This window comes from Mustela lutreola, chromosome 12 (genome assembly GCF_030435805.1).
Source record: "Mustela lutreola isolate mMusLut2 chromosome 12, mMusLut2.pri, whole genome shotgun sequence".
NCBI classification, from domain to species: Eukaryota; Metazoa; Chordata; class Mammalia; order Carnivora; family Mustelidae; genus Mustela; species Mustela lutreola.
In genome coordinates, this window is record NC_081301.1 from 75,314,128 (window position 1) to 75,334,788 (window position 20,661).

General features: G+C 39.2%; 1 protein-coding gene and 1 long non-coding RNA gene across 7 annotated transcripts in view; one reads left to right on the top strand and one right to left on the bottom strand.

Annotated features, from left to right (window-relative positions):
* The window catches only part of KIF27 (kinesin family member 27), a 93,142-nt gene that overhangs the window by 65,576 nt on the left and 6,905 nt on the right, over window positions 1-20,661 (top strand). For 2 of the 3 annotated variants that reach the window (XM_059141206.1, XM_059141208.1), the window contains 5 exons: window positions 2,178-2,354; window positions 9,167-9,382; window positions 13,975-14,181; window positions 15,610-15,808; window positions 18,957-19,154. In XM_059141206.1, the coding sequence (XP_058997189.1) occupies window positions 2,178-2,354; window positions 9,167-9,382; window positions 13,975-14,181; window positions 15,610-15,808; window positions 18,957-19,154 (997 nt within the window). The remainder of the gene's footprint in view (window positions 1-2,177; window positions 2,355-9,166; window positions 9,383-13,974; window positions 14,182-15,609; window positions 15,809-18,956; window positions 19,155-20,661) is intronic. The other variant, XM_059141207.1, reaches the window with a different exon arrangement.
* Window positions 1-20,661, bottom strand: part of LOC131812098 (uncharacterized) — a 63,727-nt gene that overhangs the window by 22,801 nt on the left and 20,265 nt on the right. For 2 of the 4 annotated variants that reach the window (XR_009346274.1, XR_009346275.1), the window contains 2 exons: window positions 12,893-12,984; window positions 631-708 (listed from right to left, as the gene is read on the bottom strand). This is a non-coding gene — a long non-coding RNA (uncharacterized LOC131812098). The remainder of the gene's footprint in view (window positions 1-630; window positions 709-12,892; window positions 12,985-20,661) is intronic. The other 2 variants (XR_009346272.1, XR_009346273.1) reach the window with 1 other exon arrangement.

Here is a 20,661-nt window from a genome sequence, read left to right on the forward strand (position 1 = left end):
CAGGCGCCCCTCCAGTTATTTATTTTACTGGTGTGTGTTAGACACTGGTTAAAGTGCTATCACCCTGACATTCCATGCTGCTTGGTAATAGTATGTCTGGGCAGACAGGGTATGCTGGGAGTAGGAGAGATAGGAATGCAAAGAATAGTGAGACCTGTTTTTCAAAATGTTAAGGATCTAAATTTTAAATGAATACGATAACCAGAAGATTCCCACAGCTTGCACTCTGTAGATTAAATATATTAATAAAACAAAAATGAAACTTCATGTTTTTTTAATATTGTAAAACAAAAATGCACTTTCTAGGATTGGACTGTAAACAAGAACAAGATTATAAGGTAATCCATACGAGTATCCAAAGAGCTTAGAGTAGGACATTGATTTGTAATGAAGCTCCTTTATAAGAAAGCATTTAAAATTGGGACTGTGTGATAGGAACCTTTGCTATAAAAAGAGAAAAACAAATCAAGAAATTTTCAGAAAACTTACTAAGATACAGTGAATTATACAAATCATAACCTTTATTATTCAAATGCAGAAAAATCTATTCATTTATTATTGTTTCCCTAAAAAACTTGTATTACGTGGACTCCTACCTATTTTTCAAAGCACTATTAAAATATTACTTACTCTGTGAGGCCAGCACTGACATTTCTTCCATTTCCCAGGCAGAGCCAATCTCTGCCTCCATTTTTGCTGACACGGTACCTAGGAGTTAGGTGTATATAGAATTTATTATCAATAATCAGAGTTTTTCAGGTCTCCCTCCTGTTGGAATGGACCTTACAAAATACCTGTTATTCATCTTTCAAACTCCACATACAGTCAAGGAGTGTTTATAGAGCATTTTATCTAATTGGTAGACTTCATAGGGTCTCATATACAGAGTTTCTAAGGTAGAACCAGATATAACAAAACTAAAGTATTTCTGTAGCTGCTCTGGGATAGCCTTCCTGTTTCTTATGGTTGTTTCTTATGAATGAGCTACTATTTTAGGCTTCAGTTATATTTGGATGTGATAGCGCTTGTAAAACCTGCTAGGTAGGTCTGGATGGAGGTCTACATAGCTCTGGATCTTCTTTGCTTTGGCCATCTTGCTCTCTTTTTCTAATGCGTATTCACTATCTCATTTTTTTTCAACCCTTTTTTTTAAAATAAAGATTTTTATTTATTTGGGAGGAAGAGTGAGCCAGTGAGGGGAGGAGCAGAGGGAGAAGCAGAAGCAGACTCATGATCTAAGCTGAAGGCAGACACTCAACCAACTGTATCTCATTGTTTTAATATAGATTTCTAGGCACCATTTTTAAGCTGGAGAAGAACTGGAAAATAGTGCTGTATTGATTTGTTTTCCCATTATTTGTTGTTTAGCTTGGTGTTGCTATGTCTGCAGTACAGATGGGCACTTGGTAGAGTTCATCTTGGGTAGGCATATTCCATTCATATTTCTGTTCTCTTTGTTTCTGGGTGTCCTCGATTCAAGAGAATACTAAGATGCTTGTTTCAGGAATCTTTTCAGCTCTGTTTATTTTATAACTACTTGATGTTGACAGGCTACCGTGCAGAGTGCATTCCCGTGCTCCACCATATGTGTCTTCCACGGGGTGGGTTCATTTATTCACTTCGTTGACTGATGGAATCAGGCATTCATTCAGTCAGTCATTTGACATTTTCCTGAAGCCAGTCATGGGCTGGAAGTATACCAGGCATGGGGGATAGAGAGGCAGAAAAGACAGTCTCTGCAGTCCATCGAGGAACTCAAGAAGAGGAGAGAGACTGTAGAGCAGCTGGCAGCCTAAGTGCTACGAGGAAGGTGCGCTCCTCTGTGACCGAGAAGATCCCAGGATGTTCTCACAACTGACCCTTCATATCTATGGGGAAAACTGTCAGCCCTTTCTTTGTCAGCCTAGACAATGCCAGACTTGAACATATTTGGGGAAGACACCTTAATTCCTTATAAGACACAGCAAGATGTTAACTGGAGCCATTCTTGATGGGTTTAGACAGGAACAGTTTTACTATCCTCGCTGGGAGTTTTTAAGTGTTCACTTAAGGTGTTTCAGGTAGTTTAGAAATGTTCATTTAGGGTGTTTTAGGCAATCAGAAGTTCTGTTATCCCTATACATCTTATGGCAGAAGAAAAACAAGTGATGTAACTTTTCTTTGGAATTTTAATGTAGAAAATGGATGAGCGAAAGAAATGGCTAGATGAAGAAGTAGAGAAAGTCCTGAACCAACGTCAAGAACTGGAGCAGCTGGAAGAAGACTTAAAGAAGCGAGAGGCCATCGTTTGTAAGAAGGAGGCCCTGTTACAGGAGAAGAGCCACCTAGAAAATAAGAAACTGAGATCAAGTCAGGTATTCTCTCTGTTATGCTCTTTGACTGTGGTTGTAAGCCAGTGAAGGAGGATTTTTTTCCTAGGAAGTAAGGCAGACCACTGTGAAATTCGAAACTGCAAGAAAATCTGTTCTGGTTTTCAGTGTATTTTGCATGTTAGTGCTTATTTAATGACCACTAAAATCTATCGCAATTTTAACATCAAATGTTCCATGTTCTGCCAAGTATGATTAACTTTTTTTGGCATTGAAAAATTATGGTAAAATATACATAGCATAAAATTTTCCATTTTGACCATTTTTAAGTGTATGATTCAACGGCATTAATCACATGTACAAGGTTATACTACCATCACCCTATTTCCAAAACATTTTATTACCTCAAATAGAAAGTCTGTAACCATGAAGCCACAACTCTTCATTTCCCCTGGCAACCTCTATTTAAGAAATAAATTGTACCGTTTGATGCCGTAGAGAGAACACTGGTAATTTGGAAAAATAGTCTTAAAAATGATCTAAACTACCCAAAGTTAGGGGTTTGCAGGGTTCCTTTAGAAGAAAGACTTTATGTAATGAAGATATGTTCATTTTTCAGATTATAATGACGTGGGGGCCTTTACAAGAACTTTTGCTGGAGAACTCGGGTTTTATAAGCCCAAAAAAGGGATTTTTATGAAGGAGTTTGCCTCAATTTCAAGTTCTGCAAAAGGAATGATTGTGGTGGGAGTAGGAGAACCAGGCAATAGCTTTTTTGGATGTAGCTGTAGATATTTTCAACAGTAGCACCAATGGCTTCTGAAAATGAAGCTGTCTTGCCCCAGACTTGAAAAGGACTTTTTACCCAGCAGGCCGAGGACACAGAGTAATGGAACAGAGAGAATCCGTGACCTCCCTCTATTAGATCTGCCTTTCAGCTAGTGTCTAGACCAGTCGGATCTGAGATGGTGGTGGCGTGTTCTCAACCTCCCCTCCTCAGGATGTCAGGTAGACAAGCATGGAGACCTGCACTTACCTCTTCCCCGTCCTCCATTCCTCAGTCCTGTTCAATAGCTAGTAGCACCAGGCTGTGGGACACAGGGGTAGGGACAGCCCCTCCAACCAGCTTAGTTGCTGGTGCTGTATCCAGGTAGCTTGCTCACGCTGGCTGTCAGGGTCAAGTTTTAAGAGCTAGCCCTCAAAACATGTCAACAATAGCAAAGGAGATGAGCAAATCAAAATATCCACGTAAGTAAATAGAAGAAAATAAACTGGGACTTTTATGATATGTTATGTATCACAAAAGAAATAAAAATGAAAAAATAAAAAGGAATAAGGAGGAAAATATTTTTTCTGAAATAAGTTTACTTCATGATCCAAGGGAATAAAACGGGAAGTTTTCCCCTTTCAACCACAATGTAAAATTTAAGAGCAAGAACATACTGAGATAGGTAGAGACATACAAATAAATGAAACCCCCAGCAGAGCAAAGTGAAATGGATTCTTTGAAGATTGTTTTAATGAAACAGAAGAAAAATTGGAAACTGTTACATTGCTGGGTTCTTTTCTGAACAAAATGTAAATAGATTACATCTTTTTTCAGTGTTTAAGAAATACAAGATTCAATTCTATGCATTTCGGACAAGGAGTGTGATACTAAAAAATATTTTCATACCATATACAATTTCAACTCAAAATAAGTTAAAGACCTAAATGTAAAATAAAACTATAAAACTCTTAGAAGAAAACCAAGGTGTAAATCTTTGTGACCTTGGGTTAAGCAGTGGTTTCTTTGATATTACACCTGAAACACAAGCAATAAATAAATATTAGATAAATTGGTCTTAGTCATAATTAAAAACATTTGTTATGCAAAGGCCACCATCAAGAAAGTGGGTGTTGAAAAGACAACCCACAGAATGGGTGAAAATATTTGCATATCATGTACCTGATAAAGGTCTTGTATCTAGAATATATAAAGAAGTATTAAAAATAAAAAGACAACTGAGTTTAAAAATGGACTAAGGATCTAATAGACATTTCTCGAAAAAGAGATTCAAATGGCCAATAAACATGAAAGGATGCTCAACATCACTAGCCATCAGGGAAATGCAAATCAAAACGTAGATGTGCTCCTACTTTACACTTAGAGGACAGCTGTGGGGACGCCTGGGTGGCTCAGTGGGTTAAAGCCTCTGCCTTTGGCTCAGGTCATGATCTCAGGGTCCTGGGATCGAGTCCCGCATCGGGCTCTCTGCTCAGCGGGGAGCCTGCTTCCCTCATGTCTCTCTCTCTGCCTGCCTCTCTGCCTACTTGTGATCTCTCTCTGTCAAATGAATAAATAAAAATCTTTAAAAAATTTTTAAAAATTAAAAAAAATAGGACGGCTCTGGTCAGAAAACTAGATGAGAAGTGTTGGTGATGATATGAAGGAATTGGACTTTTCCTACGCTATCTGTGGGATTGGTGCAGTTGCCTGGGATGACCATTTGCAGTTCCTCAAAAGGTTAAACATAGAGTTACTGCACCACCCAGTGGTGCCACTCCTAGTATCCATCCAAGAGAAGTGAAAACACGTGTCCACACAATAACCTGTGCATGAAAGTGCATTACAGCATTACTCATAATAGACCCCAATGGAAAAAACTCAAATGTCCATCAGCTGATGAATGGATAAACAGAAAGTGATATATCCGTACCATTGGATATTACTCAGCAAGAGAAAGGAATGAAGTTCTGATCCATGCTACCACATGGATGAACCCCAAAATGTTGTGTTAAGGGAAAGGGGCCAGCCACAAAAGAACACGGATTTATGACTCCATTTATATCAATGTGCAGATGAGGCAATTCCATAGAGACAGAAAGTAGAGTAGTGGTTATTTAGGGCTGGGCTGTGGGTTGGGAAGAAAGGAATGACTGCAAATGGGCATGGGGTTTCATTTTTGGGGAGGGTGAAAACGTTCTAAAATTGATTGTGGTGATGGTTGTGCAATGCTGAATATACTAAAAACCATTGAATTATACACTTTAAATAGGTGAGTTAGGGGCTCCTGGCTGGCTCCATTGGTGGAGTATATGACTCTTGATCTTGGTCTTGTGAGTTTGAGCCCCACATTGGGTATAGAGATTGCTTAAAAAATAAAATCTTGATCAATAAAATAAGTAGTTGAACTCTATGATATGTGAATTATCTCTCAATAAAGCTATTACGCAAAAACTATATATCCATAAAGGGAAAAAAAAGATAAGACAACAGAAGACAAAAGATTACCAAGAAATATAAAATGGAAAGCAACAAATAAGTAGTTTTTTGAAAAAAAAATTATCAAAGGGATTATCAAAGATAATAAAAAAAAAAAAGAGGCTGCAATCCAAGCGCCTTGAGAGGGACATCAGTAAGAGCCATAGCTATAGCATTAGTCTTTTTTTTTTTTAAGATAATAACATCTTTATAAAATAGAATTCACATAGATAAAATTTAAAAAGACTCAGAGATGCACCTGGTGGCTCAGTTCATTAAGCGTCTGACTCTGATTTCTGCTCAGGTAGTGATCTCAGTCGTGAGATTGAGCCCCATGTGGGGCCTGGGATTCACTCTCCCTCTCCCACTCCCTCTGCCCCCCACCTCCACCACCTCCACTCATGCACATGTTCTCTTCATCTAAATAAATGAATAAGTAAAATCTTAAAAAAAAAAAAAAAGACTCAGAAATGAAGGTACCGAGATTTTCAGAAGGCAGGAGTGAGGCATAAGGATAAAAACAGAGAATCATGAGGAAGTCATTCTTTCCCACTCTGAATCTAGACAGTTTATCTTCTGAATGTTGAACCAGGTACAATAGAGGTTTGGGTAAATCAGAATACTCAGCAGGGAACGAATGAAAGGCCAGTCTACATTATGAATCCTGAGACAGCCATTTCTTAACCCTGCTTGGATCCCAGAATGCTGGCACCCAGATTTATACCTCCCAGGCGGGACATTGGTGGATTTTCTGAAACAGTCCATGAAAAGAAGGCCTACAAACACCAAACACCCTAGGACACCCCCAACTAAGTGGCCAGACCCCAGATATACACTATGGTAACAAAGCATACCCACCACACAGGATATCAGCATTTTCATACCTGACTCTTACATGGGGCAACCATTTCAGGAATGTTACTAACATGGAAGACAGAGACTGAGAATAAAAAAAAAAAAAGCTCAGAGACATTAGAGATAGGCGAAGGAGCTGAAAAAGCTTCCAACAAATCCTTAATATTCGTCAAGGTGGTGAAAGGTGATGCTCTATCCATTAAATGGGAACTGCTGGAAAAAAAAATGGGAACTGCTGGAAATTTTACATACAGAAAATGGGGGAAAAAATTTAGTTGGCAGATAAATCTGGAAAGTCCAACATCCAAGAAATAGGAATTTTGGAAAGATATAACAGAGAAAATGGGAGAGGGGATTATCAAAGATAATATAAAAATTTTTCCCAACTCCGAGGACATGAGACTCTAGATTGAAATAGGTTATCGAGGGCCTGACAAAATGAGTGCCAAAGGTCTATCATTGTGAAGTGTTGAGTACACTAAGGAAAAGATCCCAAAAGCTACCAAATGGAAGAGATGAGTCACTTGCAAATCTCAACAATCAGAATGGCACTGGATTTCTTTACCTTCTTCAGTAGAAACTAAGGGACTTACAGCCGTCTTCAAACTGCAGAATGAAAGTGATTTCCAATCAAGGCTTCTCTCTTGAGCCTAATTCTGAATCAAGTATGAAGGCAGAATAAGGACATTTTCAGGTAAAAAAATGATTTCCGACTTAGTCTTTCCGGAAAATACTAGAGGATGTGCTCCACAAACGTGAGGGCATCAATTGTGAAGAAAGAAGACTCAGGGTCCTGAAAGTGTGATCCAACATGGAAATTCCCAGGGTAACACCGAAAGGAGGTCCTGGAACAACCAGTTTGGACCAGGAGGATGGAGACTTCAGACTAAATGCTTCCAGAAAAGTGTGAAACAGACAGACTCCCTGATTTAAGTTTGGTCAAGTGAAAAAAAACAGTATTGGAGGAAATGTATTTTCTTTTAGGGGAAGAATCAGTAAATGGTACCAAAAGTTGTATCCTATGGAAAAGGGTCATTTTATACTAGATAGTTCAGATGTGAGTAATATTCACAAAGCCATGTAAACTGAGTATTGATTTATTTTTAAAGATTCTACTCATTTATTTGAGAGAGTCAGTGAGCGAGATAGAGCACAAGTTGGGGGAGGGTTAGAGGGAGAGAGAGAGAGAAGCAGTCTCCCTGCTGAGCAGGGAGCCCGATGCGGGGCTCCATCCCAGGACCCTGGGATCATGACCTGAGCCAAAGGCAGATACTTAATCTATTGAACCAACCGGGTGTCCCAACAGAGTATTGATTTAACATAAAATTGCAATATACCTTATTTTGGGAGACTAGAGGAGTGGGAAGTAGAGGAAGCATAATGGTGCCAAGACTTTGTCTTCCATAATAGTCAGTCAATAGACAATATCTGAAATGGGTCATGTTATTTAGGAACATGGACATTAACACCAGGAGAAACGACTAGAAAGGTTGAAGATGATTGCTTCTGGGGAGTGGGACTCAGGTAAAAGGGTGAGGTAAGGGGCTGCTTTAAAAAAAATAATAGTAAACTTGTGGTATCGGATGGGGAGACAAACCATGAGAGACTGTGGACTCTGAGAGACAAACTGAGGGTTTGGGAGGGGAGAGAGTGGAAGCTGGGTGAGCCTGGTGGTGGGTATTAAGGGGGGCACGTATTGCATGGAGCACTGGGTATGGTGCATAAACAATGAATTTTGGAACACTGAAAAAAATTAAATTAAAAAAATTTATAATTTTTAATTATATGTACATATAATTACTTAGATGCAAAGCTATTTTTAAAATCCTCTTAGGTTAGACCATAATGAGAATCTCCATTACTGTAACTGACCATATTTTCTGACCAGAATGAAATAAGAATAGAAACAAAATACATATTTAAGCAGCGACAAACCAAATCTCAACCTTTAGGGGAATTATAATATAGTTATAAGCCATAAAACCATGTAACAGACCAAGGAAGGAAAGTTTAACTTAGGAGATAATAAAAAAGAAAAATACTACCTCTCAAAACCAATATTCTGTAGTCTGGTGCAGCCAAGCAATGCCTGACAATAAATTCAACATTTAAATCTCCTTTTTTGGGGGGGTTGGGGGGGGGCAAGAGAATATGAATGGAGTGCAGGAGGAAGGAGAGAGGCAGAGAGAATTTCAAGCAGACTTCACACCCATGCAGAACCTAACATGGGACTTGATCTTACTACCTTGAGATCATGACCTGAGCTGAAATCAAGAGTCACACACTTAACTGATTATGCCATCCAGGTGCCCCTTGAATCTCTCTATTTTTTTAAGGTGTGTTTATTTTTATTTTTATTTTTGTTTTTATTTTTATTTTTTTGGTTTTTTTTTTGGTCAGAGAGAGAGCTCACACAAGCAGTGGGAGCTGCAGGCAGAGGGAGAAGCAGGCTCCCCTCTGAGCAGAGAGCCTGATGTGGGACTCGATACTAGAACCCTGGGACCGTAACCTGAGCTGAAGGCAGATGCTGAACCAACTGTGCCACCCAGGCATTCCGAATCTCCATTTTTTAAAAAAAAGACATTCAACTTAAGATTTTAGAAAATGAACCCTGCCCCTCAACAAAAACCCCACGGAAAAACAACACTGTGGGAGCTAAAAATATACTCAGTTAATAATTTTCTCTATTTTTCTAGTTTGTATGCCACCTGAATTTCAAATAACTGTTTTGGGGGTGTTTGGTGATTGTGTCTTTTAGGTCTTAAGCACAGATAGTTTGAAAATATCAACTCGCCTGAACTTGTTGGACCAAGAGTTGTCTGAAAAGAATGTAGAGCTTCAACACAGCACAGCTGAGGAGAAAATAAAGATTTCAGAACGAGTTCAAGCCCTCCAGAAAGAAAAGGATCAGCTACAGAGACGAAGGAACAGTGTGGATGAGAAACTTAAAAATGGTAGTGTGTTATCACCTGAAGTAAGTCAGTATGCTTTAGAACTGGAAGTGCTCTATGATGGGTCACTTGAATGATTTCCTTTGTCTCTGTTAACTTAAACATAAAAATGAGAAATCTGATAAACTTTGTTTCCTTGAGACTTTGTCAGATGTAACCAGTTTACGGGGTTCCTATTCCATGCCATAAACCATGCTTGACTAGAGACTGTGATACCCTCACAAACAGGTCCATGACGTGGCTCCTTTCCGGCATTGCCAGGGACTGGGACACTAATGCTTCCCTTCGAGTAGGGCCTTTCTCAGCTGGGGTTTGTCATCGACATCACAGAATATAGAAGATGATTCGAAGGGAATCTTTTCCTCAGTTCTTTCAAAGAGAGCACCTACCATCTCTCTATGCTTCTTTCTCGAACAATCCTCAGTAACCCGTCTCGTACTATGGATGGCTAGGGCACTAATGGTTAATTCTTCCAGAAAGTCCCAACCTTTGAGAGCATGTTCCAGCCAGTAGATGCATGGAATTCAAATCCCAGTAAAAATAGCTTTGATAATTTATCAGTTACAGTTAGATTATTGAACACTACATCTGAAATAAATGATGTACTATAAGTTGGCTAATTGAATTTAGATTTTAAAAAAAGAAAAAATATAAAAACAACATAAAAATCGAAAACCTCTGAGTGTGAATCTTCGTTTATGAGGAGCATATGGCTCCTCTCACCTTTCTTTTTTTAAACTATGTAAAAATATATTTATGGTTGTGAAATTCCCCCAGACTGCCTATTTTCAAAATTTTACATCAATTGGCAGTCCCGTCCCTTACTTTATCAGGCCAAGTATGAATTTTTGAACCTGAATTTTCTCTGCAAATGTTTATTGTTGATGTCCTGTCATGATCAAAGCAAGAAAAAATTGCGAAGAGAAAGTGAGTAGTTGGGAACCCCATACCTTGCTGAATCTTGTATAGTGTTAGAATGGAGCAAGCCAAAGAGACTGTTAAGGGGGCTGGTTAAGAAGGAACAGGAGCAGGGCACCTGGGTGGCTCAGTGGGTTAGCCCTCTGCCTTTGGCTCGGGTCATGATCTCAGGGTCCTGGGATCGAACCCCACATGGGGCTCTCTGCTCAGGGGGAGCCTGCTTCCCGCTCTCTCTCTGCCTACTTGTGATCTCTCTTTCTGTCAAATAAATAAAATCTTCAAAAAAAAGAAGGAACAGGAGCAAGGGTTTCATAAAAAGATTGTTGTTCACTGCATGGATGAAAGGAATTGAAGACTGGATCGGGGGTAAGGTGGCATCATAAACCTCATTGCCCTGTTTCATAGTCTGAGTTTGTGCATAGGATCACAGAAGCAGACTGTCCTCCTGAGGGTGTTAAATTAGAGCCTGGCCTTGTAGATTTGAGGGTTGTAAGATCCTTAAATAGCGCAAAGTAGGAATATTTAAGGATTTCTTGCCTGCCCAGGACTGTTACTGGGCCCTATGAAAGAAACCAAAGAAACTATAAAATGCATTATGCTTCCTTTGAGAAATTCATACTCTATCTGGGGAAAGTGACAGATACAAGAAAACTCTATACCCTGAAGAACATTTAAAAAAGCAAGTGATAACAATATACTAAAACTATACTTGTTACATTATTTATACAAAACGATGCAGTGGTCATTTACGGGGGAAGATTCATTGAGGCAGCTTTGGTGGGTTGGACTCTCGAGCTGTATTATGAAAACCATGATACTGGTGGATATAAGAAAGAAAGACTTTGTAGCTAGAACACCATTAAGTAAGGCATGGAGAAGGGAATGAGCAAATGATGTTTGCAGAAGGGTTGAGGGCCCGTTGTCTTCAAGAAACATTGACTTTTCTGTTTCACATGGAATTCTGTGACTACAAATCTTGATGTAGAGTTTGTGGTGAAAACCATGAGTAATATCTGTTTAGCATCTCATCTGGGATTGGTTTGAGGGAATGATGAGCCCCCTGCCACCATGGGGTTCCAGTAGCCATGTGAGCTTCTGAGCAGCATCCTTCCACAGGGCTGGTTCTTCTGAGCACCACTCTGAGGTGGGCTCTGCTCTCACCACTGTTTCCTTAAAGCCAAGATTACTCTTACTGGATAGATCTGCTAGTGACAGATGATCGGCCACGTGAGATTCTGATGCAACACAAGACATCAGTAACATCTGGGTGGAACAGTCTGCTGCTTCTAACTCTTTTAACTAGTTTAGGATTATTTTTTCTTTCCACAATAAATTAAATTATTTTCATAATCGTACTGCTTAATGAGAAGGGACTGATTTTAAATCACTATACTAGTACAGGATTACCCAACAATTTAATAAAAACAAATACTTACTTTTTGGGGAAAACTCCATAAAGAAATTAAAAAAAAAAAAAGTGGCTCCATTTTTCTAATGCAGAGCATTAGAAAGTGGTTCTAATTGCTCAGTAAGTGGGATATAGGAAGAAAACATAAGAACTATTATATCTATGTTTATTTCATCTAATACACTTTCAATATCATGTTTTAACATTAGAACATGCATATAATTTATGGAGAAATATGCAAATATGCAGGGCTTTCTTAAAAGGTTTTGCTCTGTTTGCTTGCTTGTTTGTTTGTTTTACTGATGGGGGTGTGTGACCTAAACTGTTGGGAAACCTGAGTTAGGTCCTTGTTGCTCACAGTGTGAGGTCTCTATCAACAGCAGGAGCCTCAGTGTGGGAGGGGGGCTGGGGGGTGAGCCCCTCTAGACCTGCTGAATGAGAAATCTGCATTTTAACAAGATCCCTGGTGCCTGTGTGTAAAGCAGTGCTCTCTCATAAAGCATAGTCAACCCCATAATCTGTTGTTTGTCATGAGGCAAATTTTTTATCCTGGGCCAGTTTCTCATTGCCATTCATAGTACTTCCCTAACTTAGGTCCAAAACTATAGAAACTAAATTTCTGCTAAGTTGTTCTCAGACATATATAAAGGCAAACTCTTTCCACATTTGTTTTTGGCAAAATATCATAGTATGCATTATTCAGAAGTCAAATATGTTCTTTGGATAACCCACTTTTATTTTCTGGTTCCTCTTACCCATTCACTGATGTAACTTTCAGGGCTTAAGTTTGTTTTTCTTAAAAAGTTGAATATTATTTTCTTCCAGATGGAGTGATGATCAAATCATCAAATTCTTGATGATTAGTGATTGCCCAGAGAAGCAAAATAGCCGTTAAATATATTTTTTCAAAAAGGCTCTTTCAGAAGATTTTTATAAAGTGGCTTTTATTTTATTTTATTTTTTTAAGATTTTACTTATTTATCTGACAGAGAGAGATCACAAGTAGGCAGAGAGGCAGGCAGAGAGAGGGGGGAAGCCGACTCCCCGCCAAGCAGAGAGCCCGATGCGGGACTCAATCCTAGGACCCTGAGATCACAACCTGAGCCAAAGGCAGAGCCTTAACCCACTGAGCCACCCAGGCACCCCAGAAAGTAGCTTTTAAAAATAAGTATTATTCAACCTCCCACTGGAATAGGTTATTACATACCTTTCCCCTGAATTCCAAAACAGGAGTTCTGGAAGTCACATTAACTATTCTTTAGATAGATTGGAAATTTAACCTCCTTTTCCTTTAAAGTGCTGGAGGAAGGAGTGGAGAGAAATATTTGGGTCATCTAATCAGACATATGAAAATATTTTTTTCTCCTTTTCCCTCATAAACCCATTCAGCAGATAACTTAATTGAGTTTAAACTGTGTGATATATACTGTACTAGGCAGTAAGGACATGAGTATGGACAAGATGGTCAAGGAACCTAAAGTCGTGATAGCCTCCACCACACATATAGGTAATACAGAAATATCTACCCAAGTCTCACTTGGTCTGAAATAATTTCTTACCAGAAATTTGAATACCCTCAAATAAGATGTTTGGATAGTTCGAAGAACTGCTGGTCTTTCTGACAGGGATTCATCACGGTTTTTTTGGTTGTTTTTGTTTGTTTGTTTGGTTGGTTGTTTTTGGTCCCCTACAAAGGAAATCTTCTCTAGCTTATGAAAAAAGTGTTCCATCATCCACATTTTTAATGCCTTTGTTTGCCCTTTAATGGCATCTCATAGGAATTTCATGAAATGTTTCATGTCCTTAGATCCTCCCTACTTTTTTTTAATGTCATACTCTTTTTTCCCTAGAGACTCTCTTTGATGACTCATTCTTAATAATTTATTCTAAGTCTATTTCTTCTTTCCCTCCCGGCAGTCTATCGTTTCGATAGATCCCTGAGGGGACACCGGGAGTCTCCAGATCTAACACATACTGTGCACTTGTGGAGCTGTGGAGGGGAGATACATGGCTCTAGTCCTGGTCCTGGGGGCTGAGGCTTTGTTCCAGTGTGTTCCTTGGTTATCCGCATTTGCTGTGTGACCAGGATCTTTCATACATGAGGTTTAGTACGAGGATTCAGTGACTGTATGTTTTATATATGTGTGTGTACACAATAAACATTTTCTTCAGATTTAGTAGACAAATGGTAAGTCCGTTAGACTCAGATAGCAGAGTGAGATCTTAGTGTATGACATGAAGTCCAAGTTAATTATTTCCTTTACACTGAGCGATTTCTATTTTATCTAGGAAGAACATGTTCTTTTCCAACTTGAAGAAGGGATTGAAGCTTTGGAAGCTGCAATTGAATACAAGAATGAAAGTATTCAGAGTCGCCAGAACTCACTCAGAGCCTCACTCCAAAACCTCTCTCATAGTGAAGCAAATGTCTTGGAAAAACTCATTTGCCTGAGTCCTGTAGAGATGAGAGCTATTCTTTTCAGATATTTCAATAAGGTTTGTTTCGGAAGGACAGAGGATTTTCTTGTATGGGGGCCAAGGTGGATGGTTACACGTCAGGTTCCAGAAATTAAAAGGCATAAAGCTTTGGTGGTGTAACTACAGATTTAAGCGTGATTTCTCCTGGCACTACTGAATGTGGTCCTCTGAAAGCTGTGTGCTTATCCAAGTATGCGTGCCTCACTTTGGGAGGTTCTTAACGTGGGATGGGCCTTTTGAAAGAAAGGCTTTTTCAAATAGGCTTAAAAACCCAAGAATTCAAGTTGTATTCCTCAATCACTATTTCTTGGATATTTTCAAGATTTGGTTGTTACTACTCAGCATTCATGAAAAATCAAGGGCCCTCCAAAATCAGGCTTCCTTTCTTTTATTGCTATAGGGTCGGGTTACGTGTACTTTATCATCATACCTATGAACTGAAATGAAAATGAAGTGGTGCATCAGTGGCAAAGATAATAATAGATTTTCACATTAGCTTGAATAATGTCTTCTCTTAAGGCATATATTATGAAGTGTTAAGCAAATAATAGCTCTTTTCTCTGAAAAGTATCTTCCGTTTAAGGGAGTATCAGACCATTAATGAAAAATAAAACATTGGAGTTTGAAAATAAAGTTCCAGTTCTGTTAGACAAGTGAAATAAAGATGAAGAAATGAATGGAAATGATAGGCACAGCCCTCCTCTTGGGTAATGACTGTCAGTAGTGAGCTACTATTACTGATAAGAGCGCATCCCATCACATGTGTGGAGGGCAGAAAAAATGGTGCGGTGCTGTTGGAAGCTTTGATAGAATTCTTTTCTGGTGCTCTTATAGAGAAAAGGTTCTTAATCCAAACCACGCAGGCCAAGGTCAGTGGATTTTCTGACCCTGGGTACCCTTTGTAGAAATTAGTATTTTTCTAGAGAGAAGGTCATTACATTAGCAAGTGACACATACATTGAAGTATATTCACTCCATAGCCATGCAGAGAAGAACCCATTGCACTAAATGCACAATCTGAGACTGAACTCCATATAGTTTTTAAAAGTCTGTTACTTATTTATAACATGCATTTTGGAGTTAACACTGGGCAGTATCTAGATGTTACAAGAGTCTCTAAGTTCCCATTCTCTCCCCCCCCCCCATTCTCTTCTTAAGACCAAAGAAATGGATTTAGATGATTGTCACTGTAAATTGCAATGACCATGACTGAGAGATGATGGAGGGGTGATAGTTAGAGCCACATGATATTAAAAGTAAAGTTGTTACCAGTTCAGAATCCCAGCAAACTCAATGGGCTCTTAGGTTATTTTGTTGAGTATGTTACAGAGCATTTGCTTAGTTACACCACAGTGGCTAAGGAAGTTGTTCATGTAGCCTAAGAGAAGTAGGCTATTACAAGGCTATGGAAGACACACTTAGAAGGTCAAAAAATGTCTTTGCTAGGTGGTCCATTTGCGAGAAACCGAACGGAAGCTCCAGTTACAGAATGAAGAAATGAAAATGAAGGTTCTGGAACGGGATAATATGGTTCGTGAACTGGAGTCTGCCCTTGAGCATTTGAAACTACAGTGTGACCGGAGACTGACCCTTCAGCAGAAGGAGCATGAGCAAAAGATGCAGCTGCTGTTACAGCATTTCCAAGGTACTGCCCCTTCTGGTCCGCTGCTATGGAAGACACACTTAGAAGGTCAAAAAATGTCTTTGCTAGGTGGTCCATTTGCGAGAAACCGAACGGAAGGCTGTGTGTCGGAGGGGCTCGGAGGGGAAGCCAGGAACAGAAGCTTGTCACATAATAAATAGTTCCTACTTATATTTGGTTTTGAGCTTCACATGTCTGGGTTCCTGCACATGGGGAGAGGGGACTGGGATGTAGGGCTCTTGGTGCTTGAAATGCCCTCCCTCTGTCTGTCCCCAGGGCCACACATAAGAACTCCCACCCATCTGTTGTTGGTCTTTTTTTTATGTACAACTGCGGCAATCCTGGCTTCCGGTGTACAGTTGAAAAGTGTCGCTCTCTCAAGGAGGGAGTACTTTGATATTTAAATTACTTTCCCTTTACATAATTAACGTGATAGGCACCCCGTCAGATTTCTAGTTATGTTTCTTGTTATAATTTTCAGTTGATTGTAAATTTTATGCATAAAGGTTATATCTTAGGTCAAAATTAGCCTACCACCATTGGACACGTACTGTTATCAGTGCACAGTAGTTCAGCCGTCAACTCTGGTGTGGAAAGAGCTGTCACAGCAGTTGGTCCTCATGTTACCTGGGCATTTGGCCAGTACACAAAGAGTTGCTATGGCAACAAAATCACTGCCTGGCAGCACTGGTAATGCTTCAGTCCAGGCTGCTTAGCTGCTTAGCCTTGATTCTTGTGAATCTATAGCTGGAAATGGGTTAGAAAGGATCTGGAGAAACAATCTGAGTAAGCAGAAAATTAGAAAATATATAAATTTGAGTATTGAGGCAATTTGCCCCTAAGTTAATTCAATAACCAGTCGATTAACAACCAGTTGCCTGATGACAGGATCCTACATGTTGCTTCATTCAAACATGCTCTCCTTTCCTTATTTTTAGTTCTATCTTAACGTCTCTATAAAGTGATATTTTCATAGACTTTTTAATGTATTTTTCAAGTGATTGGCATTGTATCACAAAAGCTCATGCTATAGCCAAATGAGGACATTTTAAAAATCATTCATTTCTATACCTGGGATTAGTTTTTCTAACAAAGTTGTAGCTAAAAATGATAATTTATGAACTTTCTAATTTCAACTGACTATGTTGTATAAAATTCAGTTGACATAGATGATATTCTTTTTTTTTTTAAGATTTTATTTATTTATTTGACAGAGAGACACATCACAAGTAGGCAGAGAGAGAGGGGGAAGCAGGCTCCCTGCTGATCAGAGAGCCGGAAGCGGGGCTCAGTCCCAGGACCCTGAGATCATGACCTGAGCTGAAGGTAGAGGCTTAACCACTGAGCAACCCAGGCGCCCTGAAATAGATTATATTCTTTATAGGGATTCTGAGTTTTGGTGTTATTAAAGTATTTATTTATTTTTTTAAAGATTTATTTATTTTAGAGAGAAGAGACAGAGTTGGTGGGGAGGGGCAGAATAAGAGGGAGAAAACTCAGGGAAACACACCACTGAGCGCAGAGCCCAACACAGGGCTTGATCCCACAACCCTAGCCAAAATCATGACCTAGCCAAAATCAAGAGCCTGATGCTTAACTGATTGAGCCACTCATGCACCCCTTAAAGTTTTATTTTTAAATACAAGATAATGGGGGGCACCTAGGTGGCTCAGTGGGTTAAGCCTCTGCCTTTAGCTCAAGTCATGATCTTAGGGTCCTGGGATCGAGCCCCACATTGGGCTCTCTGCTCAACAGGGATCCTGCTTCTCCTCTCTCTCTGCCTGCCTCTCTGTCTACTTGTGATCTCTCTCTGTGTCAAGTAAATAAATAAAATATTTTAAAAAAACAGATAATGGGTTAATTTAGAATATCCAATATACTTAGATCAAATTTTTCAAAACAGCCAGTTACAAAAAAAAAAAAAAACAACATAGGGGCGCCTGGGTGGCTCAGTGGATTAAGCCGCTGCCTTCGGCTCAGGTCATGATCTCAGTGTCCTGGGATCGAGCCCCGCATCGGGCTCTTTGCTCAGCGGGAGCCTGCTTCCTCCTCTCTCTCTGCCTGACTCTCCGCCTACTTGTGATCTTTCTCTCTGTCAAATAAATTAATAAAATCTTTAAAAAAAAAAAAACATTAAAACCAGTAGGATCATGTTATATGCAATTAATGAATCATTAAGCTACATAAAAACTAATGATGTACTATAGATTGGCTAACTGAATTTAAATAAAAAATCAAAAATTAAAAAGAAAAAACCCAGTAGGATCATCTTATAAATATACCACTAGGAAAGAATAGGTCCAAGAGTATGTATTTGCAGAAGGTCAATAAACTAGGTTTTACCGGTTCTAAAACATACCCAATAGGGACAGTTTTATAGATTCATAAATATTAAGTAGAAGCTTTAAGTTATATTGTAGCATAAGCTACAACTTATTTCTGTTTCCCCTCTTTTTTGTATGGGTGTTTTCTTTTGTAATTTAATCTCTCTAGCCTCTTTTGGCAGGTTTTTGGTTTTGGGGGTTTTTTTTGTTTATAGATTTCTTAGGCTTATAAACCTGGGCCTCTGATTTTCCATATATCCACAGTTCCTGATATGAACTTTATTTTTTTATTTTTTAACTTTTAAGATTTTATTTATTTGACAGAGAAAGAGTGTGTGAGCACAAAGAGGGGGAGCTGCAGAGGGAGAGGGAGAAGCAGGCTCCCCCTGAGCAGGAAGCCTGATTTGGGACTTGATTTCCGGGACCCTTGGATCATGACCTGAGCTGAAGGCAGATGCGTAATCGATTGAGCCACCCAGGCGCCCCCTGATATGAACTTTAAATAAAATATTGATGCAACTGATAGAGTTCCAGATGTGAATTTTTTATAGGGAACACCTTATTTCTGCTGTTTCAAGGATAAATCTAGTTAATGTTACTCAAAAAGTGCTTATGAATCATGAAGTTGCGGTAGTTGGTAGGGGGTTGGACGGAGATGGTGACTAAGGGCAGAAGAATCCGAACTGTATCTGAAAGCAAATCCATTCAGGTAACAGATACATGTAACATAATTCTGACCCTTTAAATACAGTCTGGAGACTGTGTTAGAACATAATTTTTAGTCATTTAGTTTAAACTGATTTTAAATATAAATCTCTGTTTCATAGAGCAAGATGGTGAAGGCCTCGTGGAAATGTTAAAAACATATGAAGATAAAATCCAACAGCTGGAAAAAGATCTTTATTTCTATAAGAAAACCAGCAGAGATCTTAAGAAGAAACTTAAGGAACTGGTAGGGGAAGCAGTTCGGCGGCAGCTAGCAGCATCTGAACGTAAGACTTTTCATGTCACTTGTCATGCTAACGGTATGTGATGTATCTAATATTCAGTGAAGTTGTGCCTGCCTTAACAGTTTAGCCTTTCCCAATTGATTTGGTTATTTAGAATTAGATATTGAACTTGTATTTGTCTCTGTAAACAAAAATAGTTTTCTAGTCCTAATCACCAGGGAAATGCAAATCAAAACCACAATGTGATATCACCTTCCACCTGTCAAAATGGCTGAAACCAACAACACAGGAAAAAACAAGTGTTGGTGAGGATGTGGAGAAAAAGGAGCCCTCGTGCACTGTCGGTGGGAATGCAAACTGGTGTAGCCACTCTGGAAAACAGTATGGAGGATCCTCAGATTAAAAACAGAATTACTGTTGGGGCGCCTGGGTGGCTCAGTGGGTTGAGCCTCTGCCTTCGGCTCAGGTCATGATCCCAGGGTCCTGGGATCGAGCCCGGCGTCGGGCTCTCTGCTCGGTGGGGAGCCTGCTTCCTCCTCTCTCTCTCTACCTGCCTCTCTGCCTGTTTGTGATCTCTGTCAAATAAATAAATAAAATCTTAAAAAAAAAAAAAAAACAGAATTACTGTATGGTTCAGTAATTCCACTAGTGGGGGTTTACCCAAAGAATATGAAAACACTAATTTGAAAAGATATGAGCATCCCTATGTTTATTGTAGCATTATTTATAATAGCCAAATTATGGAACACCCAAATGTCTGATAGATGAATGGGTAAAGAAAATGTGGTGTATACAAACAATGGAATATTAATTCAGCCATAAAGAGAATGAAACCTTGCCATTTGCAAGGACAGGGATGGATCTAGAGGGTATAATGCTAAGTGAAGTGAGTCAGAGAGAGACAAATACCATATGATCTCACTCCTAAGTGGAATATAAGAAACAAAACAAATTTGGTTTGATTTGGTTGTTTAGAATTAGAGATTGAACTTGTGTTTTTCTCTATAAACCAAAAAAAAAAATACTTGTCTGCCTGACCCTCACCCTAAAACATGACATAACTAAACGAGAAAGTGCCATGATTAAAATACACCCTTTTGAAGTCTCCCAATTAGAGAAGAATCAATATTTCTAGAATAACATATTTTACATTTTTTCAAAGATTTTACTTATTTATTTGAGAGAGAGAGAGGGAGAAAGAGACTACAAGCAGGGAGGAGGGGTGGAGAGAGGAGCAGCAGGCTCTCTGCTGAGCAGGGAGCACAAAGCAGGGCTTCATCCCAGGACCCTGCGATCGTAACCTGACCGGAAGGCAGACGCGTAACAAACTGAGACACCCAGGAGTCCTAATATATTTTACATTTTATAAAAGAATGAGCCTGCCTTTAGAGAAGTTATTCTACTAAGTCAAGTATGGCTTATGCATAGTTGACTTGACAACATTTTAGGAACACAGACCTGTTCTGTATCTGTAAAGACCACCACTTAAAGATGGGTACAACAAGACTGTAAAGAGACCAGTGGAAACTATATCTACGCATAAGGAAAAGATACATGCTGAATATATAATGTAAGAAGAATT